Source organism: Hyaena hyaena, unplaced genomic scaffold (assembly GCF_003009895.1).
Source record: "Hyaena hyaena isolate Hyena2069 unplaced genomic scaffold, ASM300989v1 scaffold_1961, whole genome shotgun sequence".
Lineage (NCBI taxonomy): Eukaryota > Metazoa > Chordata > Mammalia > Carnivora > Hyaenidae > Hyaena > Hyaena hyaena.
In genome coordinates, this window is record NW_024082600.1 from 43,543 (window position 1) to 66,390 (window position 22,848).

Sequence of the window (22,848 nt, forward strand, 5' to 3'; positions counted from 1 at the left end):
GAGAAAAATTAAGAAAACTTTTTTCTCAGGGTTAAAAGCCTTCCTCAACACACACACAAAACCATACACAGCCCTTCCTTAGCTGTAATAGAAGATTCTATGGGGTTATAAGTACAAAGTTTCACAAATAGAAAGTGTGTCACAGATAATAATACGGCAATTATTTGCTTTTATCTTTATTTTACTTCTCCACTATTGCAAGAAAGAATCCTCCCCTCTCTCACAAAACAAAATCAATTATGTGCTTCAGCTTTGAAAGCAAAGGATTAAATTAGGGTAACACACATATACTAGTCTAGTTGTATGGATGGGAGTGCACTATTTTTCTGTTTCTATCTATCTCCCCTCTTCTTTATTTTAAAATTATTTTCTTATGTCTCTTCAGCTACAAAAGCAGTTAGTTGTGCATGTGTGCATGTGTGAACATATGAGCATGCAAGCTCTGTGAAGGGTGGGGATGCTTATTTTGAATATTTGTTTAGTTTTCACATATATGTGTAAATACCAAAAGAGGATATGATTGCAGTAATGCACTTGCTTGTGCCTTCTTTTGCAGAATCAAATGTTTAAATAATATATCTAAAAAGTATGTTTCGGGAGAGAGACATAAAAAGGGCTTGAAAGATGAGAATGTGCATTTTTCTCTAACATGGCCACTTTACCCCTTCCCCTTCTTCTTCCTCCTTTCTCTTTTTTCTTTCTTTCACACACAAACTGGGGAATATGTATACTTGGATGCATATTGTACTTGATATTCCAGGCTTTCAAAGAATTAGAAGTCTTAGATTATTTACAAATGAGCTGTTAGACAGTCTTACTATTTTGGCAGTTTTACTTACTTTTTTATCTGTATATTTGAATTGGTGCTAGATCCACCCTAAAAATTAATAGGTGTCTTCAAAGATGACTGATCTTATCATTTTAATTGTTAGTTTTAGAACATCTGGCAGTAGTTCTCACATCTAACAAAGTACATAATCCCAAGCATCTACTTTGATTTGTTTGTAATAAAACAACCTCAACTCCCCCCCATACTAGTAGACTCATATGAAAACTGAAAGAAGGGAAAGAATTATAGTAATATTTCATTTATTTTAAACTCTTGATCTGATTCTTATTACTCCTTCCTTGAACATTTCACCAGCCTTTATTTCATTGGCTGACATCTTTTTTTAAAATTTTTTTTAATGTTTTATTTATTTCTAGAGGAGAGAGAGAGAGAGACCGCGTGAGCAGGGGAGGGTCAGAGAGAGAGGGAGTCACAGACTGAAACAGGCTCCAGGCTCCGAGCTGGCAGTCAGCACAGAGCCCGACGCGGGGCTCGAACCCACGAACCGTGAGATCATGACCTAAGCGAAAGTCGGACGCTCAACCGACTAAGCCACCCAGGCGCCCCGGCTGACATCTTTTGAACACTTGGATAATCCTACACTAACTTGGTTGTTTTATGGGGATATAGTGGCTCTTAAAACCTTTACTCTATTCTCGGTATTCAAAACATATGCTATACAGAGAGATTTAGCTCTTTTTCCCTGTTTTAACAGTTTATTGTCAAGTTGGTTTCCATATAACACCCAGTGCTCATCCCCACAAGTGCCCTCCTCCATGCCCATCATCCCCTTTCCCCTCCCCCCATACCCATCAGAGAGATTTAGCTTTGATTATAATCACAGATAAGAATTGTACACTTCAAGGTCACTGAAGCTAAGGTCAAGCGAAAAAATTAATATAGTTCTACCTACTTTGCATCTTGGTGGTGAATTGTTTACTTTGCATTTCTCCAATAATACTTTCGCATAGAAAGAAACCTGCCAGTGAACTCAACTTAAATGAGGTTGACCTCAGGCCTGTCTAACTCAGAGGAAGCTCATTATATCTTGTCTTTGGAACAGCAAAAAAAATATCTTTCTCACCTTCCAATTTCTCTTAAAACACTGTTAGGCCTGGTAAAATATAGTAAGAGATCAAGATTGCTCTGTTTGAGAAAATAGACTATCTTTATGGCTTTTCTTACATCTCTCAAAACCTTATTGGGATGTCATTCCATTCTCCTAAAGCCTGCCGCTAAGTCAGATTTATTAGAGACTACATATTTGCTTAAATTAAGGTTTCTCTGAAAAAGGTACCTTTCAAAACAAAACACAGTCATTACTGTCTTTATAGGAACCACTTTCTCCATTCCTAAGAGGAGGACATTTCTTCTCAGGAAACAATGTTATTTATGAAAAAACAATAAGGAAAGTAGAGAAGCTAAATATGGATCAGGTATGTAAAATCTGTTTTAAAGCTTATTAAGTGTATACTTTTGAATCATGAGTATTTTCATAGAGTTAAAATGACACTCAATTGTCAAGTGACAAGCAAGAGCACTACCAGTCATAACTATACCTTATTATGTTTACAGCCCTTCAGATCATCCTTAACACTTTCATATTCATTATCTCATGTGAAGTATTATTTACCCTATTTTACTGAAAGGAAAACTTAGGTAAGAATATGTCAAGTCACATAGAAAATTAGTGGTAGAATATGAATTTAATACAGATACCCCAATCCTTTGTATATTTCTTTTAAACTGGCATCCCAAAAATTATAATTTAAAACATTATAACTTTGACTTAATTCATTTAATATAAAGTGAATTTTCAGTGAACAAATGAAAAATATGTTTGAAAAGATATGTAAAATAGTATAAAAGTATAGAAAACTAAAGTTCAAGTCACATATTTAAAATTTAATTAAATTTGGCTGAGAGACCAAGTATATAGCATTCAAAAACCATAGCAGGGCAATGGTAGTTCCATGGCGTCTTAAGCTACCAGCCCTTCAAGCAGAGTTGTTACTCTAACCAGCAGAGGTTTCACATTGTCTTCTTAGACATACAAAGCATGTCCAGTCCAGAAAAAACCTGGGACTTGTTTCTTGGACATTCTTGAACTAGAACAGTGTATTAATTTCTTAGGGTTGCTGTAACAAAGTACCACAATCTGATGGCTTAAAACAACAGAAATTTATTGTCTCACAGTTCTGGGACCAGAAGTATGAAATCATGGTTTTGGCAAGACCATGCTTTCTCTGAAGACTTTAGGGAAGGAGCTCTTCTATGCCTATCTTTTAGATTCTTGAGACCTAGGGCATTCCTTGGTTTGTAGATGTATGACTTTAATTCTGCATCTTCACATGGCCTTCTCCCTGTATGTTGTCGTATTGTCTCTTGTCTGTGCATGTCTGTCTCTGTGTCCAAATTATCCCTTTTTATCATCATACCAGTCATATTTGATTAGGAGCCTTACTTCTATAAAGATCTTATTTCATGGGGAAAAAAATCTCTTTCTAAACAATGTCATGTTCTGAGGTAATAAGGGTTAGTACTTAAACATATGCTTTTTGTCGGGGGAGCACAATTTAACCTATAACAGGCAGTCAAATAATACAAATGAATTTTATCACAAAATCATTTTTCTCATATACAAATGAAACATTAAAATATACTAAATTCTTTATAATTTTCTTGGCATGAGAACATATCTTCTTTTTATGAGCATTTGTGGGCATTTGTTACCAGAGTCATAGGAATTAATACATTATCACTTCTTTGATGCTCATTAAAAATAAAATAGTGTAAACTGTCAGGATCATAAACATACAAACCTTTAAGAATCTGGTCTGCTTGGAAAATTGGATTTATTAGACGGTTTGGTATGGTATGTATTGAACAGCTATCTTTCAGAGGAACAGCAGAATATTATTGGACAGGGGCGCCTGGGTGGCTCAATGGGTTAAGTGGCCAACTTCAGCTCAAGTCACGATCTCGCAGTTCGTGAGTTCGAGCCCCATGTCGGGCTCTGTGCTGACAGCTGAGAGCCTAGAGCCTGCTTTGAATAATGTGTATCCCTCTCTCTCTGACCCTCCCCCACTCATGTTCTGTTTCTCTCTGTCTCAATAATTAAATAAAATATAAAAAAGAGAATATTATTGGACATTATGATAAATAGAAAATTTTAATAAAATATATCAATTCTTCAAGGGCCACTTTCCTCAAGCTATAAATTTATAACGTCTGTCCTTTATCCAACTGGACTGACAAAACAATAAGTTTGACACATTTTTTTTTGTTTTGTTTTTTTTTAGTTTGACACATTTTAAATAATAAGAAATGTTTAGGGCACATCATTTCAGCCTCCTAATTTCTTGTCTCAAAAAAGATAAAGATTTTCTAAATCTTGGTTCCTAGAGGAAAAGATTGAATATCCTGTACATTATTATTGCTATACATCTGGAACAATTAAAAAACTCCTTTAAAAGAACACTACTGTTACTATCAATTTGAATATTTACTTTTTTACATCCATTTTTTAAATTAATGACTTAAATGACTTGGGAGTTTTGGAACTGCCATGGCAGACTGTCCAAGGTAAAAGGAATCATGTGTATGGAACAAATGACAACTATTTTGATCTGGTTGAGTTTCCTCAGTGATAGAGAGATGCAGTAAGACAAGCTGGATAAAGCCAGAGTTTGGATTCAATGGTTTAATGTCACATAGACTAGTTCAAATAGGACTAGCTCTTAAGAGATGAGACCTGCCTTGGGGGCTCCTGGGTGGCTTAGTCGGTTGAGCGTCCGACTTTCGCTTAGGTCATGATCTCGCGGTTGGTGGGTTCGAGCCCCGCGTCGGGCTCTGTGCTGACTGCCAGCTCAGAGCCTGGAGCCTGTTTCAGAGTCTGTGTCTCCCTCTCTCTCTGACCCTCCCTTGCTCACGCTGTCTCTCTCTATCCTAGAAATAAATAAAAATATTTAATAATAAAAAAAAAAAAGAGATGAGACCTGCCCAAAAAGAGATCTTTGTCATGGAAAGGTGGTAAATTGGTGCTAGTTACAAGATAATTATCCAGTTCATATGCATTGTACTCTGTGTATTTTTTCCTCTCTCAAAGATGACAAAACATATGATAAATCAGAACTGTTTGCTATTTTGTACATTAAAATTTCAACTTGTGGTACATTTCAAAAGTATGAGTAATATATTAATATCTTGTTTTAGAACAATAACTTTAGTAGTCAGGTATGATAAATGAAAACTGAAAATCTTCTAAAGGTTCAGTGATACTAATGAGTGGTTCAGAGGCCAGGTAGGCTCAGTGAAACCACAAGACACCCCAGATAGAGAGACTGTCATCATTCTATTCTATTCAAGAGTTAACTGATATATTAAGAAAGGAAGATGATTGAGAAATGAGTTGTGTTTTATTTATTGTTTTATATTGATGTGTCCTTCAAAGTGTTTCCTAACTTGCTTTTTTAAGGAACACATTTGTTTTTCTTTTTATTTATTTATTTATTTTTGCTTTTCCTTTTTTTTTTTTTTACAAATAGTTTATTGTCAAATTGGTTTCCATATAACACCCAGTGCTCATCCCCACAAGTGCCCTCCTCCATGCCCATCTCCCCCCTCCCCCCCACATCCATCAGTCCTCTTAGCCTGACTTCTAAACTGTAGAGATCTTAGTGTTAGCATATATATAAAGTGAGTTGTATTTTAAAAGGTCCTAGAAAAAATGTGCTATGAATGATTCTATGACCTTTTATTATCAATGACTACCAAGGTACTTTCTATTTGTGAAATATATTTTTCATTCCTTTCAAAATAATTTTTGTACACATAAAAAGATAATTTGTATACATGCTAAAAATTTCAAGGCATAAAAAGTCTAAAAAGGTACAAAAAGAATAAAAATATACACAGTGGGGGAACAAATCCTCTCTATCCTTTTGTTTTCTTTCATTTTTTTTCTTTCATTGTAAAGCCTCTGTATCCTAACTCCCTTGTCTTTCAGTTCCTCTTGCTAGGGGCAGTCACCCTTAGAAGAGTTTTGTTCCAGGCATTTAAAAGCAGTTATGTATATTTGTAAATATACATATTTTAATTTTATTTTATTAAAAATTTGTTAAATATTTATTTTTGAGAGAGAGAAACAGAGCACGAGTGGGGGAGGGACAGAAAGGGAGAGAGGCAATCTGAAGCAGGCTCCAGGCTCCAAGTTGTCAGCACAGAGCCTGACGTGGGGTTCAAACCTAGGAACCATGAGATCATGACCTGAGCAGAAGTCAGACGCTTAATCAACTGAGCCACTCAGGTTTCCCACATTAATTTATTTTAAATTGTTATACAAAAGGTAGCAAAGTATATTCATTCTTATGCTTCTTGCTTTTTTTCCTTTAATATAGTTTGAAAATTGTTCCATATAAAAAATATAAAATTTATAGTGGTTTATTATATTAATGCAGGTCAGCTTCCCACTGTCAAAAGGAAATAGAACATTGAATTTATACTTTCAAAAAAACTTTTAATGTATTTATTTATTTCTGGGAGAGAGAGAAACAGCGTGAGCAGGGGAGGGTCAGAGAGAGAGGGAGAGACAGAGTCTGAAATAGGCTCCAGGCTCTGAGCTGGCTGTCAGGACAGAGCCCGATGCAGGGCTCGAACCCACAAACCGTGAGATCATGACCTGAGCCAAAGTCAGACACTTAACCTACTGAGCCACCCAGGAGCCCCAATTTACACTTTCAAAGTTAAATGTATGCACATGAATGTAGCATAATGATTCAAAATAGAATGTGTTTTTCTTTCAAAACTGGCTTTCAGATGACTGTTATTAAAGTAGAATAATATTAACAAAATAATATAGGAAATTCAAGTATGCCTGAAATCTTCAAAACTTAAACAACCAGATATCCTTTCTTTCTCTGGGCTCTATACTTCCTCAGAAAAAAAAAAAGCCACAACAAAGAAACAAGCAGATAGAAAAGATTTAGCTTAAAAACAAGCTCCAGACTATTTTGAGGACAGTAAAAATTCAGCCTTCTATTTTGAAAGAACTCTGAGCTAGAAATCATGAGTTCCAATCCCAATTTTTCCATGAATTAGTCGTGCCATTACAAGTAAATCATCTTACTTCCCTGGACCTCAGGGACTTTTTTCTACCTGAAAAATTTGTGGAGCGGACAATGATTAAGTTGAAGATGACAATGATAAAGAAATAATAATATAATAATAATAAATGTTTATTACCCACCTACTTTGTACTAGGCACTTTGAAACATGAGTTAATTTACTCCTCACAGCAATCCAATGGGACACATATTATCTCAACGTTTGCAAATGACGAAATTGAGGCTCATAAATATTGCAAACACAGTTTCCCAAGATCACAGAGTAAGTGGTAGAATCAGAATTAGAATACCTGTTTTCTAGATCTGGAGCTTCAGTCACTGTTTTCTAATTTTTTTTCTTAATCTGTGCTTGATTTTCATAAGCACAAGAATTTTGCCTGCCCCCACTGTGATTCAAATATGCTTCCTGACATTAAAAATCACTACATTATATTATTTTCTAATTTTAGTTCCATCTACATCTTCAGTATGATAGTGTTATTATGAAATTAGATCCTGAAGTGCTTGTTGAATTATCAATGAATAGTTAATATTAATATTCATTATTGTTTTAGTGTTAAGTATAACTGGAATATTAATTTAATCAGAACATGCAATTCCGGGGCGCCTAGGTGGCTCAGTCGGTTGAGCGTCCAACTTCGGCTCAGGTCATGATCTCACGGTTTGTGGATTCGAGCCCCACGTTGGGCTCTGTGCCGACAGCTAGCTTGGAGCTTGGAGCCTGTTTCAGATTCTGTGTCTCCCTCTCTCTCTGACCCTCCCCTGCTCATGCTGTCTCTCTCTCAGAAAAAATAAAACGATAAAAAAAAAAAAAAGAACATGCAATTCCTTGGCCAATTTAGGTAAGTATTTGGTTGTTCATTGCCACTTGATCAAACAAAAAAGAATACAATACAATTTCTCCGAATGAAATAATTTGAAAAAATAATATATTGCATATTAAAACTATATATCTTAGGACTCGAATTATCTTATGGAATAACACATTAAATTTAAAAAAATGCATTCAGTGGGTTTTCTTGAGTAGTAATTTTTATTCTTAGTGACTATTTTGGCATGTATACATATATATATTTTTTAGGAATGTTATCCACAGGTTCAATGCCATCATCACATTGTCCAACAGCCTCAGATCATTCACTCTCCACACTGCCAACAATCCCTTTCTGGCCAACAAATCCAAACCATCACAGGAAGTGATTCAATTTCTACAAACACCGGAAATGAGCTGTGCCACGGTGGATCAAGCCACATATATGACCAGGTAAGATCAATCAACTGATTTCCTTATAAAACTGAAATAACACTCTTAAACTCTTCTCACACCACTTTATAGCCACCCACATTAAATTTTCATCAAAATATTGGGGAATTTGTGTTTTGTTAATGGCATTTAAAAAAAATTTCTATTTCCTCTCAGAAGACAAAAGTAATTCATGTCTATTAATGCATGAAATCTATGAGGGAAGTTATAAACTGAGAAATTAATACCTGATTTCTAGCTGATCCTCAGTTCTAAAATTGGTTCAACAATTGTTCAATATTAAATATTTTCACGAGGCAAGGTATTTAAATAGAAAGTGAATTGGAAATGATTTTATCTAAGGATTATGAGTTCACTAGCTAGTAATTACTTCCTATATGTGTTCTATGAAAGTATAGTATATTAAGTCAGAAAATGAATACATTTTATTGTATATTACATCAACAATATAGAAACTAAAACTTAGTTACTAAAGAGAAATCTCTTGCGACATAATTGTCAGCGACTAATTTATATTCTGAAGGTTTTGGAATCTTATAAACATCTGTTATACAAGTGTTAGAAGAAAAAAACATTTTCTTTTAACTTGGTAAAACTAACAACAATAACTGAAGCTATGGGGAATCAGTCATCATTTGTATTTTTTCAGGTCTTTTTGACCAGTAAGGAACAATTACTCAAGTTGACCTCTTTAATAGGCAACTCTTATTAAAAGACAGAAGGAAAATAATAAGAAAAAATAAAGGAGACTGTCCACACAAGAATCTGCTTGAGATTATTTCTAAGGACTGAAACTGTGAAATATGTACTTTGTTCATGTTGGAAAAAAAACATAAGAGATTTAAAATTCACAATTTCCCAACCAATAAAAGCCTAAAATTATCTTTTCTTTGAATATCATGTATGGAAATATTGTGGTCTAGGATTACTCTAAAATATGGTTCAGATGGTCTTGAACTTCTTACATTAAATGAATTAGCAGTAATGATTAAAAACATTTTAGTATTTAAATCATTTGAAATTGTCATTTTTATGGGTCAGTGTTGATCAAATAGAAACAATTTCATACACTTTAATCTAATACTTTGCTTTATGTCAGTTTCCTGATCATAAAATAGAGATTTATTGATCACTTCTTATATAGTTATTGTAAATAAATTATGTTTTATATGTTAAGCACTTACCATAGTTGAGTGCCAATGGTAAGTACTTAACAAATGGTAATTATTAGTTTTTAGTAGTAATTATTATTCATAAACATTAAATCTTCATGCCAAGTACCATGAGAGACACACAACTGGGTAAGACATTGTCACATTTCTTTTTTTTTTTTTCAAATAGTTTATTGTCAACTTGGTTTCCATATAATACCCAGTGCTCATCCGTACAAGTGCCCTCCTTCATGCCCATCTTCACCCTCCTCCCCCATACCCATCAGTCCTCAGTTTGTTCTCAGTACTCAAGTCTTTCATGGTTTGCCTCTCTCCCTCTCCCCCACTATTTCTCCCTTCTTCTCCCCCTAAGTCCTCCATTAAGATCCTCCTAATCCTCCTATATGTGCAAACATATGGTATTTGTGCTTCTCTGCCTGACTTATTTTGCTAAGCATAACACCCTCAAGGTGCATCCATGTTGCTACACATGGCCAGATTTCATTCTTTCTCATTGCCATGTAGTATTCCATGGTATAGATAAACCACATCTTCTTGATCCATTTGTCAGTTGATGGACACTTAGACTCTTTCCATGTTTTGGCTATTATTGAGAGTGTTGCTATGAATACTGGGGTCCATGTGCTCCTATGCATCAGCATTCCTGTATCCCTTGGGTAAATTCCCAGCAGTGCTATTGCTGGGTCATAGGGGAGTTCTATTGTTAATTTTTTGAGGAACCTCCACACTGTTTTCCAGAGGGGCTGTACCAGTTTACATTCCCACCAACAGTGTAGGAGGGTGCCCATTTCTCCACATCCTCGCCAGCATCTAGAGTTCTCTGATTTGCTCATTTTAGCCACTCTGACTGGCGTGAGGTGATATCTCAGTGTGGTTTTGATTTGTATTTCCCTGATGAGGAGGGATGCTGAGCATCGTTTCATGTGTCTGTTGGCCATCTGGATGTCCTCTTTAGAGAAGGGTCTGTTCATATCTTCTGCCCATTTCTTCGCTGGGTTGTTTGTTTTTTTGGGTGTGGAATTTGGTGAGTTCCTTATAGATTTTGGATATTAACCCTTTATCTGATATGTCATTTGCAACTATCTTTTCCCATTCCGTTGGTTGCCTATTAATTTTATGAATTGTTTCCTTTGCTGTGCAGAAGCTTTCATCTTGATGAGGTCCCAACAGCTTATTTTTGCTCTTGATTCTTTTGCTTTTGGGGATGTGTCAAGTAAGAAATTGCTGAGGGTGAGGTCAAGGAGGTTGCTTCCTGCTTTCTCCTCTAGGGTTTTGATGGTTTCCTGTCTCACGTTCAGGTCCTTTATCCATTTTGAGTTTATTTTTGTGTGTGGTGGGAGAAAATGATCTAATTTCATTCTTATGCATGGTGCTGTCTAGTTCTACCAGCACCATCTGTTAAAGAGGCTGTCTTTTTCATTGGATACTTTTTCCTGCTTTGTCAAAGATTAGTTGGCTGTATACATTTGGGTCCACTTCTGAGTTCTCAATTCTGTTCCTTTGGTCTATGTGTCTGTTTTTGTGCCAATACCCTACTGTCTTGATGATGACAGCTTTGTAGTAGAGGCTAAAGTCTGGGATGGTGATACCTCCCATTTTGGTATTATTCTTTAGTTTTACTGTGGCTATTCAGGGTCTTTTGTGGTTCCATACAAATGTTAGGATAGTTTGTTCTAGTTTTGAGTAGGATGTTGGTGCAATTTTGATTGCATTGAATGTGTAGATTGCTTTGGTTAGTAATTACATTTTAACTATATTTATTCTTCCAATCCATGAGCATGGAATGTTTTTCCATTTCTTTGTGTCTTCTTCAATTTCCTTCATAAGTTTTCTATAGTTTTCATCCTACAGATCTCTTATATCCTTGTTTAGGTTTATTCCTAGGTACTTTATGTTGTTTTATTTGTGTGTGTGTGTGTGCAATTGTGAATGGGATCAGTTTCTGGATTTCTCTTTCTGTTGCTTCATTGTTGGTGTATAAAAATGCAACTGATTTCTGTAAGTTGATTTTGTACCCTGCAACTTTGCTGAATTCTTGGATCAGTTCTAGTAGGCTTCTGGTGGAGTCTGTCGGGTTTTCTATGTAGAGTATGTAGAGTATCATGTCATCTGCGAAAAGTGAGAGTTTGACTTCTTCTTTGCCGATTTTGGTGCCTTTGATTTCCTTTTGTTGTCTGATGGCTGATGCTAGGACTTCCAGCACTATGTGAAACAGCAGTGGTGAGAGTGGACATTCCTGTCGTGTTCCTGATCTCATCGGGAAAGCTCTCAGTTTTTCCACGTTGAGGATGATGTTAGCTAAGGGCTTCTCATAAATGGCTTTTAGGATGTTTAAGTAAGTTCCTTCTATCCCGACTTTCTCAAGGGTCTTTATTAAAAAGGGATGTTGTGGGGCGCCTGGGTGGCTTAGTCGGTTGAGCGTCCGACTTTCGCTTAGGTCATGATCTTGCGTTCGTGGGTTCGAGCCCCGCGTCGGGCTCTGTGCTGGCTGCCAGCTCAGGGCCTGGAGCGTGTTTCAGTCTGTCACTCCCTCTCTCTCTGACCCTCCCCTGCTCACGCTGTCTCTCTCTCTTCTAGAAATAAATAAAACATAAAAAAAATTTAAAAAGGGATGTTGTATTTTGTCAAATGCTTTTTCTGCATCTATCGACAGGATCATATAACTTTTATCTTTCTTTTGTTGATATGATGTATCACATTGATTTGCGAGTGTTGAACCAGCCCTGTAACCAAGGATAAATCCCACTTGATCTTGGGGGATAATTCTTTTTATGTGCTGTTGGATTTGATTGGCAAGTATCTTGTTGAGGATTTGTGCATCCGTATTCATCAAGGATATTGGCCTGTAGTTTTCTTATTTTGCTGGATCTCTGTCTGGTTTGGGAATCAGAGTGATGCTGGCTTCATAAAATGAGTCTGGAAGTTTTCCTTCAATTTTTAGTTTTTGGAGTAGCTTGAGAGGAATTGGTATTAATTCCGTTTTAAATGTCTGGTAGATCTCCCCTGGGAAGCCATCAGGTCCAAGGCTTTTGTTGTTGGGAGATTTTTGATAACTGATTCGATTTCTTCACTAGTTATGGGTCTGTACGGATTTTCTGTTTCCTCTTTTGTGAATTTTGGTAGTGAGTGTGTGTTTAGGCATTTGTCCATTTCTTCTAAGTTGTCCAATTTGTTGGCATATATTTTTTCATAGCATTCCCTGATAATTACTTGTGTTTCTGTGGGATTGGTTGTAATCAGTCCATTTTCATTCATGATTTTGTGTATTTGGGTGCTATCTCTTATCTTTTTGAGAAGCCTGGCTAGAGGTTTGTCAATTTTGTTTATTTTTTCAAAGAACCAATTCTTGGTTTCATTGATCTGTTCAATTGTTTCTTTGGTCTCTATGTTGTTTATTTCTGCTCGGATTGTTACTATTTCTCTTCTACTACTGGGTTTGGGTTGCTCTTGTTGCTCTGCCTCTAGTTCCTTAAGGCGAGTTGTTAGATTTTGCATTTGTCTTTTCTCTAATTTCTTGAAATAGGCCTGGAGTGCAATGTACTTTCCTCTTAGGACTGCCTTTGCCACATCCCATAGAGTTTGGATTGTTGTATTTTCATTCTCATTTGTTTCCATATATTCTTAACTTTCTTTTCTAATTGCTTGATTGGCCCATTCATTCTTTAGTAGGGTGTTCTTCAACCTCTATGTTTTTGGAGGATTTACAGATTTCTTCCTGTGATTGATTTCAAGTTTCAAAGCATTATGATCTGAGAGTGTGCATGGTATGATCTCAATTCTTTTATATTTATTGAGTGCTGATTTATTTCCCATATGTGATCTATCTTGGAGAATGTGCCATACGCACTCAAGACGGAAGTGAATTCCTTGGTCTCAGGATGCAGAGTTCTAAATATATCTGTCAGATCCAACTGGTCCATTGTGTCATTCAAGTCCATTGTTTCTTTAGTGAATTTCTGTCTGGTTGATCTATCCATTGCTGTAAGTGGAGTATTAATGTCCCCTGCTATTAGCACATTCTTATCTATAAGCTTGTTTCTGTTTGTGATAAATTGTTTTAAATATTTAGATGCTCCCATATTCGGTGCGTAGACATTTATAATTGTTAATTCTTCCTGATGGATGGACCCTGTAATTATTATATAATGCCCTTCTTCATCCCTTGTCATTGTCTTTAATTTAAAGTCCAGTTTGTCTGATATAAGTATAGCTACTCTGGCTTTCTTTTGATTTCCCATAGCATGACAGATATTTCTCCATCCCCTTACTTTTAATCTGAAGGTATCCTCCAATCTAAAATGTGTTTCTTGTAGACAGCAGATAGATGGATTTTGTTTTTTTATCTATTCTGCTACCCTATGTCTTTTGATTGGAGCAATCGGCCCATTTAAATTCAGTATTATTATTGAAATTGTGAGTTTTGAGACATTGTGTCCTTTGTGGGGTTCATGCTTGTGGTGGTGTCTCTGGTGTCTTCATTCCTTGCAATACTTCCCTCAGAGAGTCACCCTCAGGATTTCTTGTAGGGCTGGCTTAGTGCTGACAAATTTTTTCAATTTTTGTTTATTTGGAAATACTTGTATCTCTCCTTCTATTTTGAATGACAGGCTTGCTGGATAGAGGATTCTTGGCTGCAAATTTTTCTGTTCATCATATTGAAGATCTCCTGCCATTCCTTTCTGGCCTGCCAAGTTTCATTGGATAGGTCTGTCACCACTCTGATAGGTTTCCCTTTGTATGTTAGGGCCCTTTTATCCCTAGCTGTTTTCAGAATTCTCTCTGTCCTTATATTTTGCCAGTTTAAGTATGATATGTCCTGCAGAAAATTGATTCAAGTTACGTCTGAGGGGAGTTCTTTGTGTCTCTTGAATTTCAACGTCTACTTCCCTCCCCAGGTTTGAGAAATTCTCTGCTATAATTTGTTCCAGGACTCTTTCAGCACCTTTCCTTCTCTCTTCCTCTTCTGGGATTCCTCTGATATGGATATTGTTGCGTTTGACTGTATCACTGAGCTCTCGAACTTTTCTTTCATGTTCCTGGATCAGTTTCTCTTTTTTTTTTTGTCAGGTTCTTGTTTTTCTATAATGTTGTCTTCTAAATCACTTATTGTCTTTTCTGCCTCTTCAATCCGTGCATTGGACACTTCCAGTTTATTTTGTATTTCATTTATCGCATTTTTTAATTCGTCATGCCTATTTTTGTTCTCCATGTTGTTTGTAGCCATAGTTTCATTGAAGTACTCTATGCTTATTACAAGCCAAGCGATTAATTTTACAATTATTGTTCTAAAATCTTGTTCAGTTATGCTGCTTATATCTGTTTTGAGCAGTTCATTAGCTGTCAATTCTTTTTGGAATTTCTTTGGAGGAGAGCTCTTTCATTATGTCATTTCGGATAGCTTTCTGTCTCTTGTTAGTTTTAAAGACTGTTATGCTCTCTGCATCTATGAGCGCTGCTGTACCCAAGAAGACTTTTTGACTGTCCAGGGCCTATCCTTTCAGCAAGTGTTGTTTGAATGGTAAATCTTGGTCTCTCTTATTGAGACCTTGGTTATTTTATTTTCCTACTCATAGTTGTATTTGGAACTCTCCACCATGTGTACTTTGGCTTGTTTCTTGAGGTAGTCTTGGAGAAGAAAACAGACAGACAAACACACAGGGAACAGAGGGACAGAAATGCACAGACAAATCCAACAATCACGCTAACCGAGAGGGAAAACTAAAAAGTAATGAGAAAAGACGGAGGAGGGAAGGCGAATGATAGAAAATAAAAATACATTAAAAAAGTCAAAAAGAAGAAAAGAAAAGGAAGAAAGGAGAAAACTGATAGAGAAAGATTGGTTTAAAGCACATAACCAGATTTCCCAGCTACAATTAAATAGCTGGGTGTATGCAGTGCTGGTTGAAGAGCATAGAGAAAGATAGAAATGATAGGACTGAGATGAGACAAAATTGGAGATAGAATGAACACGCAGACGGGATAAGAAGCTTTTTTCAAAGAGCTAAAGGGTGGAATATGGTTGGAGAGGTGAGAGAAAGACGGTGGTGTTATCCAGAGAAACTATCTAGTCTGACTACTCTTGAGAGGCTTTGTAATACAGCCATTAACAGTTCCGCTGTTGCTGCTTCCCTGTTGCAGGGGTTTGAGTGGAGGGTGGGGGAAGTGTCGCAGGCTCAGATCAGCCAGGGTCAAGCAGTAATACAACCTCAGTGCGTTTGGGGAACGTAGCAACTTTAGGTCCGCAGAGTCAGTATTGCCTCATCCCGCCGCAACCGCTTCACAGGCCTCAGCTGCTTCAGCAGGCATCTTTCGCTCACGCAGCCACAGCTTCACCCGGCCCTGGCGCCACTTCACTGGGTCGCAGTTGCTGCCGCTTTAGTGGGCAGATGTCGTGCGTGCCACTGCTGCTTCACCTGTCGCTGGGACCGCCTCCGCAGGCCTTGCTCCCAGTTCACCAGGCCGCCGCCCCATGGATGGTGCCGGGCGCAAGGCAGTTCCGTTTTTCCTGGCGCCTTCTGGGACCAGGGCACCTAGTTTAAAGTCAGCACCCCAGCCAGAGCTTAAAAAAACACTGTCTTTCCAAGCCGAGGTTTTTCTCTTCTCCAGGGATGGTTCTATGAGCAATCTCAGCTTTTCTTTCCTTTCCCCTGGACTCTCAGCAGCTTGCCGCCACTTGCCAGTTTATCACTCACTGCAGCTGCATGCAAGCCAGGTTCCCTCCCCTCCCTCCGTATCTCTGGGTCCAGTCCCACTTTTATCTTCCCCAGTTCGCACCCACGCACTTATGAGGTTTCCTTCCCAGTGTACTCTGTCTCTTTCTCTTCCCAAACTCCTGTGGGTCATTGCCCTACGACTTCAAGCCTTCTCTGTTTGAGAGTTGGGTGCAGGCGAAATGTACGGAGCTCCCTACTTCTCTGCCATCTTGCTTCCGCCTCCTCTGTCACATTTCTTATACGTGCTTAGTATCTAATAGGGGAAAGTGGCAAACACATAAAACATAATGCAAAGCAATGTGTTGCCTGTCATAGAAGAGGAACAGGCAATATGCTTTGGGAATAGAAGAGAAAATAAATTAGTTTGTGCTTGGAGATCAAGGAAAGCTTTATTGAGGAGTTAAGAACTGACCTGGACTTTGAAAAGTGAGAATTTCAATATATGGTACTGTGTTGTGTCATGGAGATGACATCCTAAGAAGAGGGTATTACGTGAAAAAAGTCATAGATTTGGGAAAGTACCTTTTGAGTTTCAAGAAATGTCAGTGATTCAGTTTGTATGGCAAGGAAAACATGAAATCAGGAGTACTAGAGTGTAGGGTTAAAATGGTACATTAAGGCATGATCATGAGGTCCTTGGATGTTAAGTTTCAAATTTTGCACTTTATTTGGTAGGCAATGGAGAGGAAGTGAAGGTTATTAAGTAGGAAACTATTGATACATATGCCTTATGAGGTTAATCATGGCAACTTTTTACAAGATAGTTTGGCATATTGATTAATTTTCTTCTCACAATGATCAGTTGAAGAAGGTGTTGTTGTTGCCCTTATTGCCCTTATTGTTACCCTTATTTGAAAAGGAAACTGAAGTTCGAAGAGGTTAAGTTACTTGTAAAGTTTTGCACAGCTAGCATGTGGAGTCAGGATTCATAGAGAGAGGAGAGTCCTTTATCAATAGTGTAAATGTGAATAGAGCACTGGATTAAGAGCCTGTTAATGGAAAGGTATTGGTGACATAACAGAAAGTGGACTAGGTTCAAAGAAGGAAGGCCTGAGTTCCAGCCCCAGGCTTTGTACTTTTCAAACTGTGTGTTTTTGATGAATACTAAATCTCTCAGAAACATCCTTATCTATAAAAGTTTAGGTAGTAATGTCGACCTCACGGAATTGATGATGTAAAGTCTAAATAAAAACATATGTTAAAAGTGCTTTATAAGCTATAAAGTCTACAACATAAAAAATGCCACGGAAAAGGATTTGCAGAGATTATTAGAGGCTTTTTCAAGTGTAAAACTTAAACTATAATTATAACAGTAAGAATGAAGTGAGGGACAATTATCAGATGGGGAACAATATCACAGGATTAAGAGTCTTGTCTAGTGTCAGTGGTGATACTATGATATCCTTTTACTAGCTTAGTACAATTAATAGTATATTTGATTAGACTAGATACTGTCTACATAGAAAATGGGAAGAGTTAGACAACTAATACATTAGTTTCTGTTTTATTATATATACCTAAGTTTGAGATTCTGATGTAGTTTGTTTAAGACCAAAGGTTTTTGGTATATATTTAGTTTTTCTGGTTTTTCAATATTTTATGAGGATAAAGTTGCAGTGCTGCTGAAAACAAGATAGTGGCCTGGGAAGCATAGAACTAGTAATTCCACTTGTATGGATTACATATGATTGGATCCATTCTTGGTCAGAGTGAAGATGGGGTAATCTTGCTGTACATATCCCATAAACAAAGGAGAGAAGAAAATGAATTCTCCCAACTAGGCTCCTTGATGTTTAAATGTCTCTTCCAGATGTGTGGAAAAATCTCTTTAAAGAGTTATAGAGCAGATATAGGTTCGGCTTTCTTAAAACTAAAGATTGGCCCATTTTTAGTTTGTGTTTAGAGTTAAATTGTAACTTGGAGATTGCATAATAATGTGAAATGAACATAGACTTTCAATTCAATTATTTCAGTTTATAAAAGCTCACTCTGCTGGGCTGCATGATCTTAGGTAACTGACCTAAGTAGACTGAGATAATTGACTTAACTGAAACCCAATTTCTCCATTTATTGTATTAGATACAGTAAAATATATAAAGTGCTCAGTTTAGAGTCAAGAATATAGTAGATGCTCAAATAAATGTTTGACTCTGTACCTTCTTTGCTTCCCAACTCCAGGTTCCAAATCTTTCAAAATATAAATAGAAAAAATTGGTTCCCACTGTAATATTTTTATTTTTTACATTTTTAAGTTGATTTTGTTTGTTTGTTTCAAGTTTTAATTAAAATTCCTGTTAGTTAACATATAGTGTAATACTAGTCTTAGGAGTAGAATTCAGTGATTCATCACTTACATATAACACCCAGTGCTCATGTAATGATATTTTTATGGTGACTACTTTTTATTTTAATTTAAATTCAAGGTAGTTAACATAGAGTATAGTACTGCTTTCAGGAATAGAACCTAGCGATTCATTTCTTACATATAACACCAGTGCTCATCCCAGCAAGTGCCCTCTTAATGCCAATTACACATTAAGTCCATCCCCCTACCCACCTCTCCTCCAGCGACCCTCAGTTTGTCCTCCATATTTAAGAATCTCTTATGGTTTGCCTCTCTCACTGTTTTTATCTTATTTTATTTTTCTTTCCCTTTCCTCACTTGGACAGTGCTATTGCCAATGAAAACACTACAAATTGTTATGCCTTTCTCCCATAGCTTGAAAATTCAATTTTTGTCAGCATCAAGACAACAGAGATCTTAATGTGAGGTGCTTTTTCTAGAAAGTATATAGGACACGTGCTACAATATTTATTTAACATAAGTCATTCACTAATGATGGAATCTTTAGGTTGGTTAGCTCAATAAACTCAGAAGTTCTGCCTGTTTAATCTCTCACTAAAATGTGGCTTAAGATCCTCTTCTTATGTTTTGCCTTCTTCATCCTTGTTATTGTATTGATTTTTTGTGTGTGTGCGAACCTCTACCCCCTGCTTAACTCTTCCAAAAATTTAATCAATATTTGTTCTGGACTCGTCTTTCCAAACTCTACCCTTATCTGTCTCCTGCTACTTCCTGCACTGGTGCCCTTTTGTACTCTTTGTTTTGTGGCAAATAAGAATTGTTACTTATTTGCTCTTTCAAAACAGTTTTTTTATTTTTTTTTAATCAAAGTAATGCATGTATATAGCTTAAAACTTCAAATAGTACTAAAAGGTATATTATAACAATTCCCTGTCCCAAACTTGTTCCAGCACACCCATTTTCCAGAAGCAACCATCTTCAATTTTTAACTTTTTCTTCCTATACTTACCTCCATACAGCTAAAGAATATGCAAATTCCTATGCTATTGCTTGATGTACCAATGTTGTATATTATCTGTTGATAATTCCAGTACATAAGGATTTAGTTCTATTAATCCCCTATCCATATGTTTCCATTCCTTCCATCATCCTAATATACTTAAATCCCCATTGTTTGGCTGAAACAGTATGCAGTGTTTTTTAATGCTATGAAAATATTATTTACTACAGAACAATTTGTGTACTAATTTGCTTCTTTTATTAATACAACTATTTTTTGCTAGAATTCCCTAATTTATTCATTTATTTTTTTTCATATATCTATTGCTAATTCTTTTCTCAATACAATTTTATATACTCTAGTGTTCTGGGTTTTTTGATCAACCATGTCCTCTCTTTAAAACCCTGCAAACCATATACAGCATACCTCTTGGCTTGAATTGTCACTATCTACTGGCCTCATCACTCTCTCCATATTTTGACAGTTTCATTAGTAAGCTCACAATCTTCTCTCCACTTCCTGTTAACCCCTGCCCTGGAATCATCTATGAAAACTTCATCATTCATGTCAGTGATATTTTCCACACTGTCCTCATGGTTCTTTATCACTTTCAATTTTTTCATTTCCACAACATCTTCAACCCTCATAGAGTTTGGCCACTCCTTGAACCTCATCACTTGAAACTGTTTATGTTTGTTTTTCTTATCATCACTTTTCTTTTTTTTTTTTTTTACTTCATCTCTTACACTCTCATTCCTACAAAACTTCGCCCTCATCAATGCTCCAGCCCTCAGTTCCAAGCTCGACTGGACTCTATTTTCATCCAACAATGCTTTTGCTAGAAACTCTTAAATTTTTTGTTGCCTTCTCTGATTACTATCCTCATTTTGCTGATCCTTTACTTTGGGTAGAGTACCATCCATTTTCTTTGCCCCTAGATTTTGACTTTTGTGAGCTAGAGAAAGTCCACAAACTAGGACAATTTAGTCTAGAACAGATTGTCTACCTTGTTGGACCCCCTCTGTTACTAGAAATTCATTTTAATTAATTCTAATTAACTTCCTACCACAGTCTTCAATATCAAATCCTTATCTTTCCCACCCTCCTCATCTTCTGTGTTGCACTGTTGTTCTCTCTCACACTGCAGGTAGATTTTACTCTCTATTGAGAATGGCTACTAGAGCTCATATTTTATTGTGTACCAGAATCAGTTAGAGGGCATGATTAAATAGAGATTGCTGAAACTGGATAATTTGCATCTCTAAGTTCCCAGATTACCCTAAAACTTCTTGTCTGGGGGACCACAATTTGAGTTCATTATGAGAACTCTCAATGCCCCACTTTACTAAAAAAATTCTCCACATTTTCAGCAAACTTCTAATTCTTTTGATTTTCAAGAACTAAGAATTTAACCTTGTCTTTAAGGTGACTCCCTTAGTAACTCTACCATTTTGTTGACTTAGGTTTCATGCCCTTCAAAATGTAAAATTCCTGAAGGAGGAAGGCATGCTCAGTATGGCCATTTTCTCAGTACTCACACATTCTTTAACACTTTGAAACCCAGATTCTAGTTTCAACATGCTTCTTAAATTGCTTTCCCTGACCTCTAAGTTGAAAATTCCATTTCTTTTTCTTTGTTCTTATCTTATTTCAGTTCTACAGCATGTGACATTGTTGACCCATTCTTTTCTTGATTTTTCTTGTCATTATACTAACTGCTGTTTCTAAGCCTTTTTCTCAGGCTCTTATTTGTTCTTTCTACAGGTGATCTTCCCCCAAGAACCTGTCCTTGCTTTCCTTTTCCTTTCTCTATCCTCTCTGCCTTGACTATATGATATAAAATCTTGACTTATGCAACATTTACATGGACAACTGCACATTATTATCTTTACATAGACAATGCCCAAAACTTTCATCTCTGCTTTAATTCATCATTTTTAATGGACTAGTTGACATCTCTATTTGGGTGTCCTACAGTCACCTTCAACTGATAACATAATAGCTTTTCATTCTATGTCCCCTATTTATAGTAATATCTCCAGTGCCCTAATCACAAAGGTTAGAATTTAGCATTATTTTTTTACTTTCCCCTTCTTTTGTCACACCAAACAATCAGTTGTCATAGTCTGAAGTTTCTTCCTATTTACAGCTTCCCTCATAGAGCTGAAAGTTAGGTTTCTTTCTTATAAGAAAGTAAGTAAGATCCCTTACTATGTGATCTGTGACTCTCTTTTAACATTATATTTTTTAAATAATTTTTAATTTACATCCAAGTTAGTTAGCATATGGTGCAACAATGATTTCAGGAGTAGATTCCTTAAGCCCTCACTAAGGTCAACTTATTCCTTACATTAAAATTATTTAGGTACACATCAGGGAAATACAAATCAAAACCACACTGAGATATCACCTCACGCCAGTCAGAGTGGCTAAAATGAGCAAATCAGAGGACTCTAGATGCTGGCAAGGATGTGGAGAAAAGGGCACCCTCCTACACTGTTGGTGGGAATGTAAACTGGTACAGCCCCTCTGGAAAACAGTGTGGAGGTTCCTCAGGAAACTAACAATAGAACTCCCCTATGACCCAGCAATAGCACTGATAGGAATTTACCCAAGGGATACAGGAGTGCTGATGCATAGGAGCACATGGACCCCAATGTTCATAGCAGCACTCTCAGCAATAGCCAAAACATGGAAAGAGCCTAAGTGTCCATCAACTGACGAAGGGATCAAGAAAATGTGTTTTATCTATACGATGGAATACTACATGGCAATGAGAAACAATGAAATCTGGCCATGTGTAGCAACATGGATGGACCTTGAGGGTGTTATGCTTAGCAAAATAAGTCAGGCAGAGAAGGACAAATGCCATATGTTTGCACATATAGGAGGATTAGGAGGAACTTAACGGAGGACCATGGGGGAGAAGAAGGGGGGAAATAGTGGGGGAGAGAGAGGGAGGCAAACCATGAGAAACGCTTGAGTGCTCAGAACAAACTGAGGACTGATGGGTATGGGGGGAGAGGGATGATGGGCATGGAGGAGGGCACTTGTGGGGATGAACACTGGGTGTTGTTGGCAACCAACTTGAAGATAAATTATTTATAAAAAAAGAGAGAAAAATTATTTAGGTACATATCTTAGATCTTCTAAAAGACCATAAAGCCCTCAAGAGAGAGGACTATATCTTGTGTATGTATATTTTCCAGTAACACTCAGAAGTGTACCTTAGGATGGCGTTTAATAAGGTCTCACTAAATGTGTGCTGAATGAATGAAAAGAATCATGCCACTGAGATCTTTTAAATTCTTAATGTGGCTTGTGGGTATAGATTTTAGACTTTGGTTTAAGAAATAAATTAGAATATAAGATAAATTGCATTAAAAGAGCTACTGCATATGTGTAGTAAAGTCCTTCAATGGCTTATCTTTCATTTAAAA

The 22,848-nt window shown here is 36.7% G+C and overlaps 1 protein-coding gene across 1 annotated transcript in view; it reads left to right on the plus strand.

Moving 5' to 3' along the window:
- POF1B (POF1B actin binding protein) overlaps window positions 1–22,848 on the plus strand; it is an 89,851-nt gene that overhangs the window by 17,585 nt on the left and 49,418 nt on the right. Inside the window, exons 4-5 of the mRNA XM_039225195.1 lie at window positions 2,164–2,265; window positions 8,036–8,218. Of these exons, the coding sequence (XP_039081126.1) occupies window positions 2,164–2,265; window positions 8,036–8,218 (285 nt within the window). The remainder of the gene's footprint in view (window positions 1–2,163; window positions 2,266–8,035; window positions 8,219–22,848) is intronic.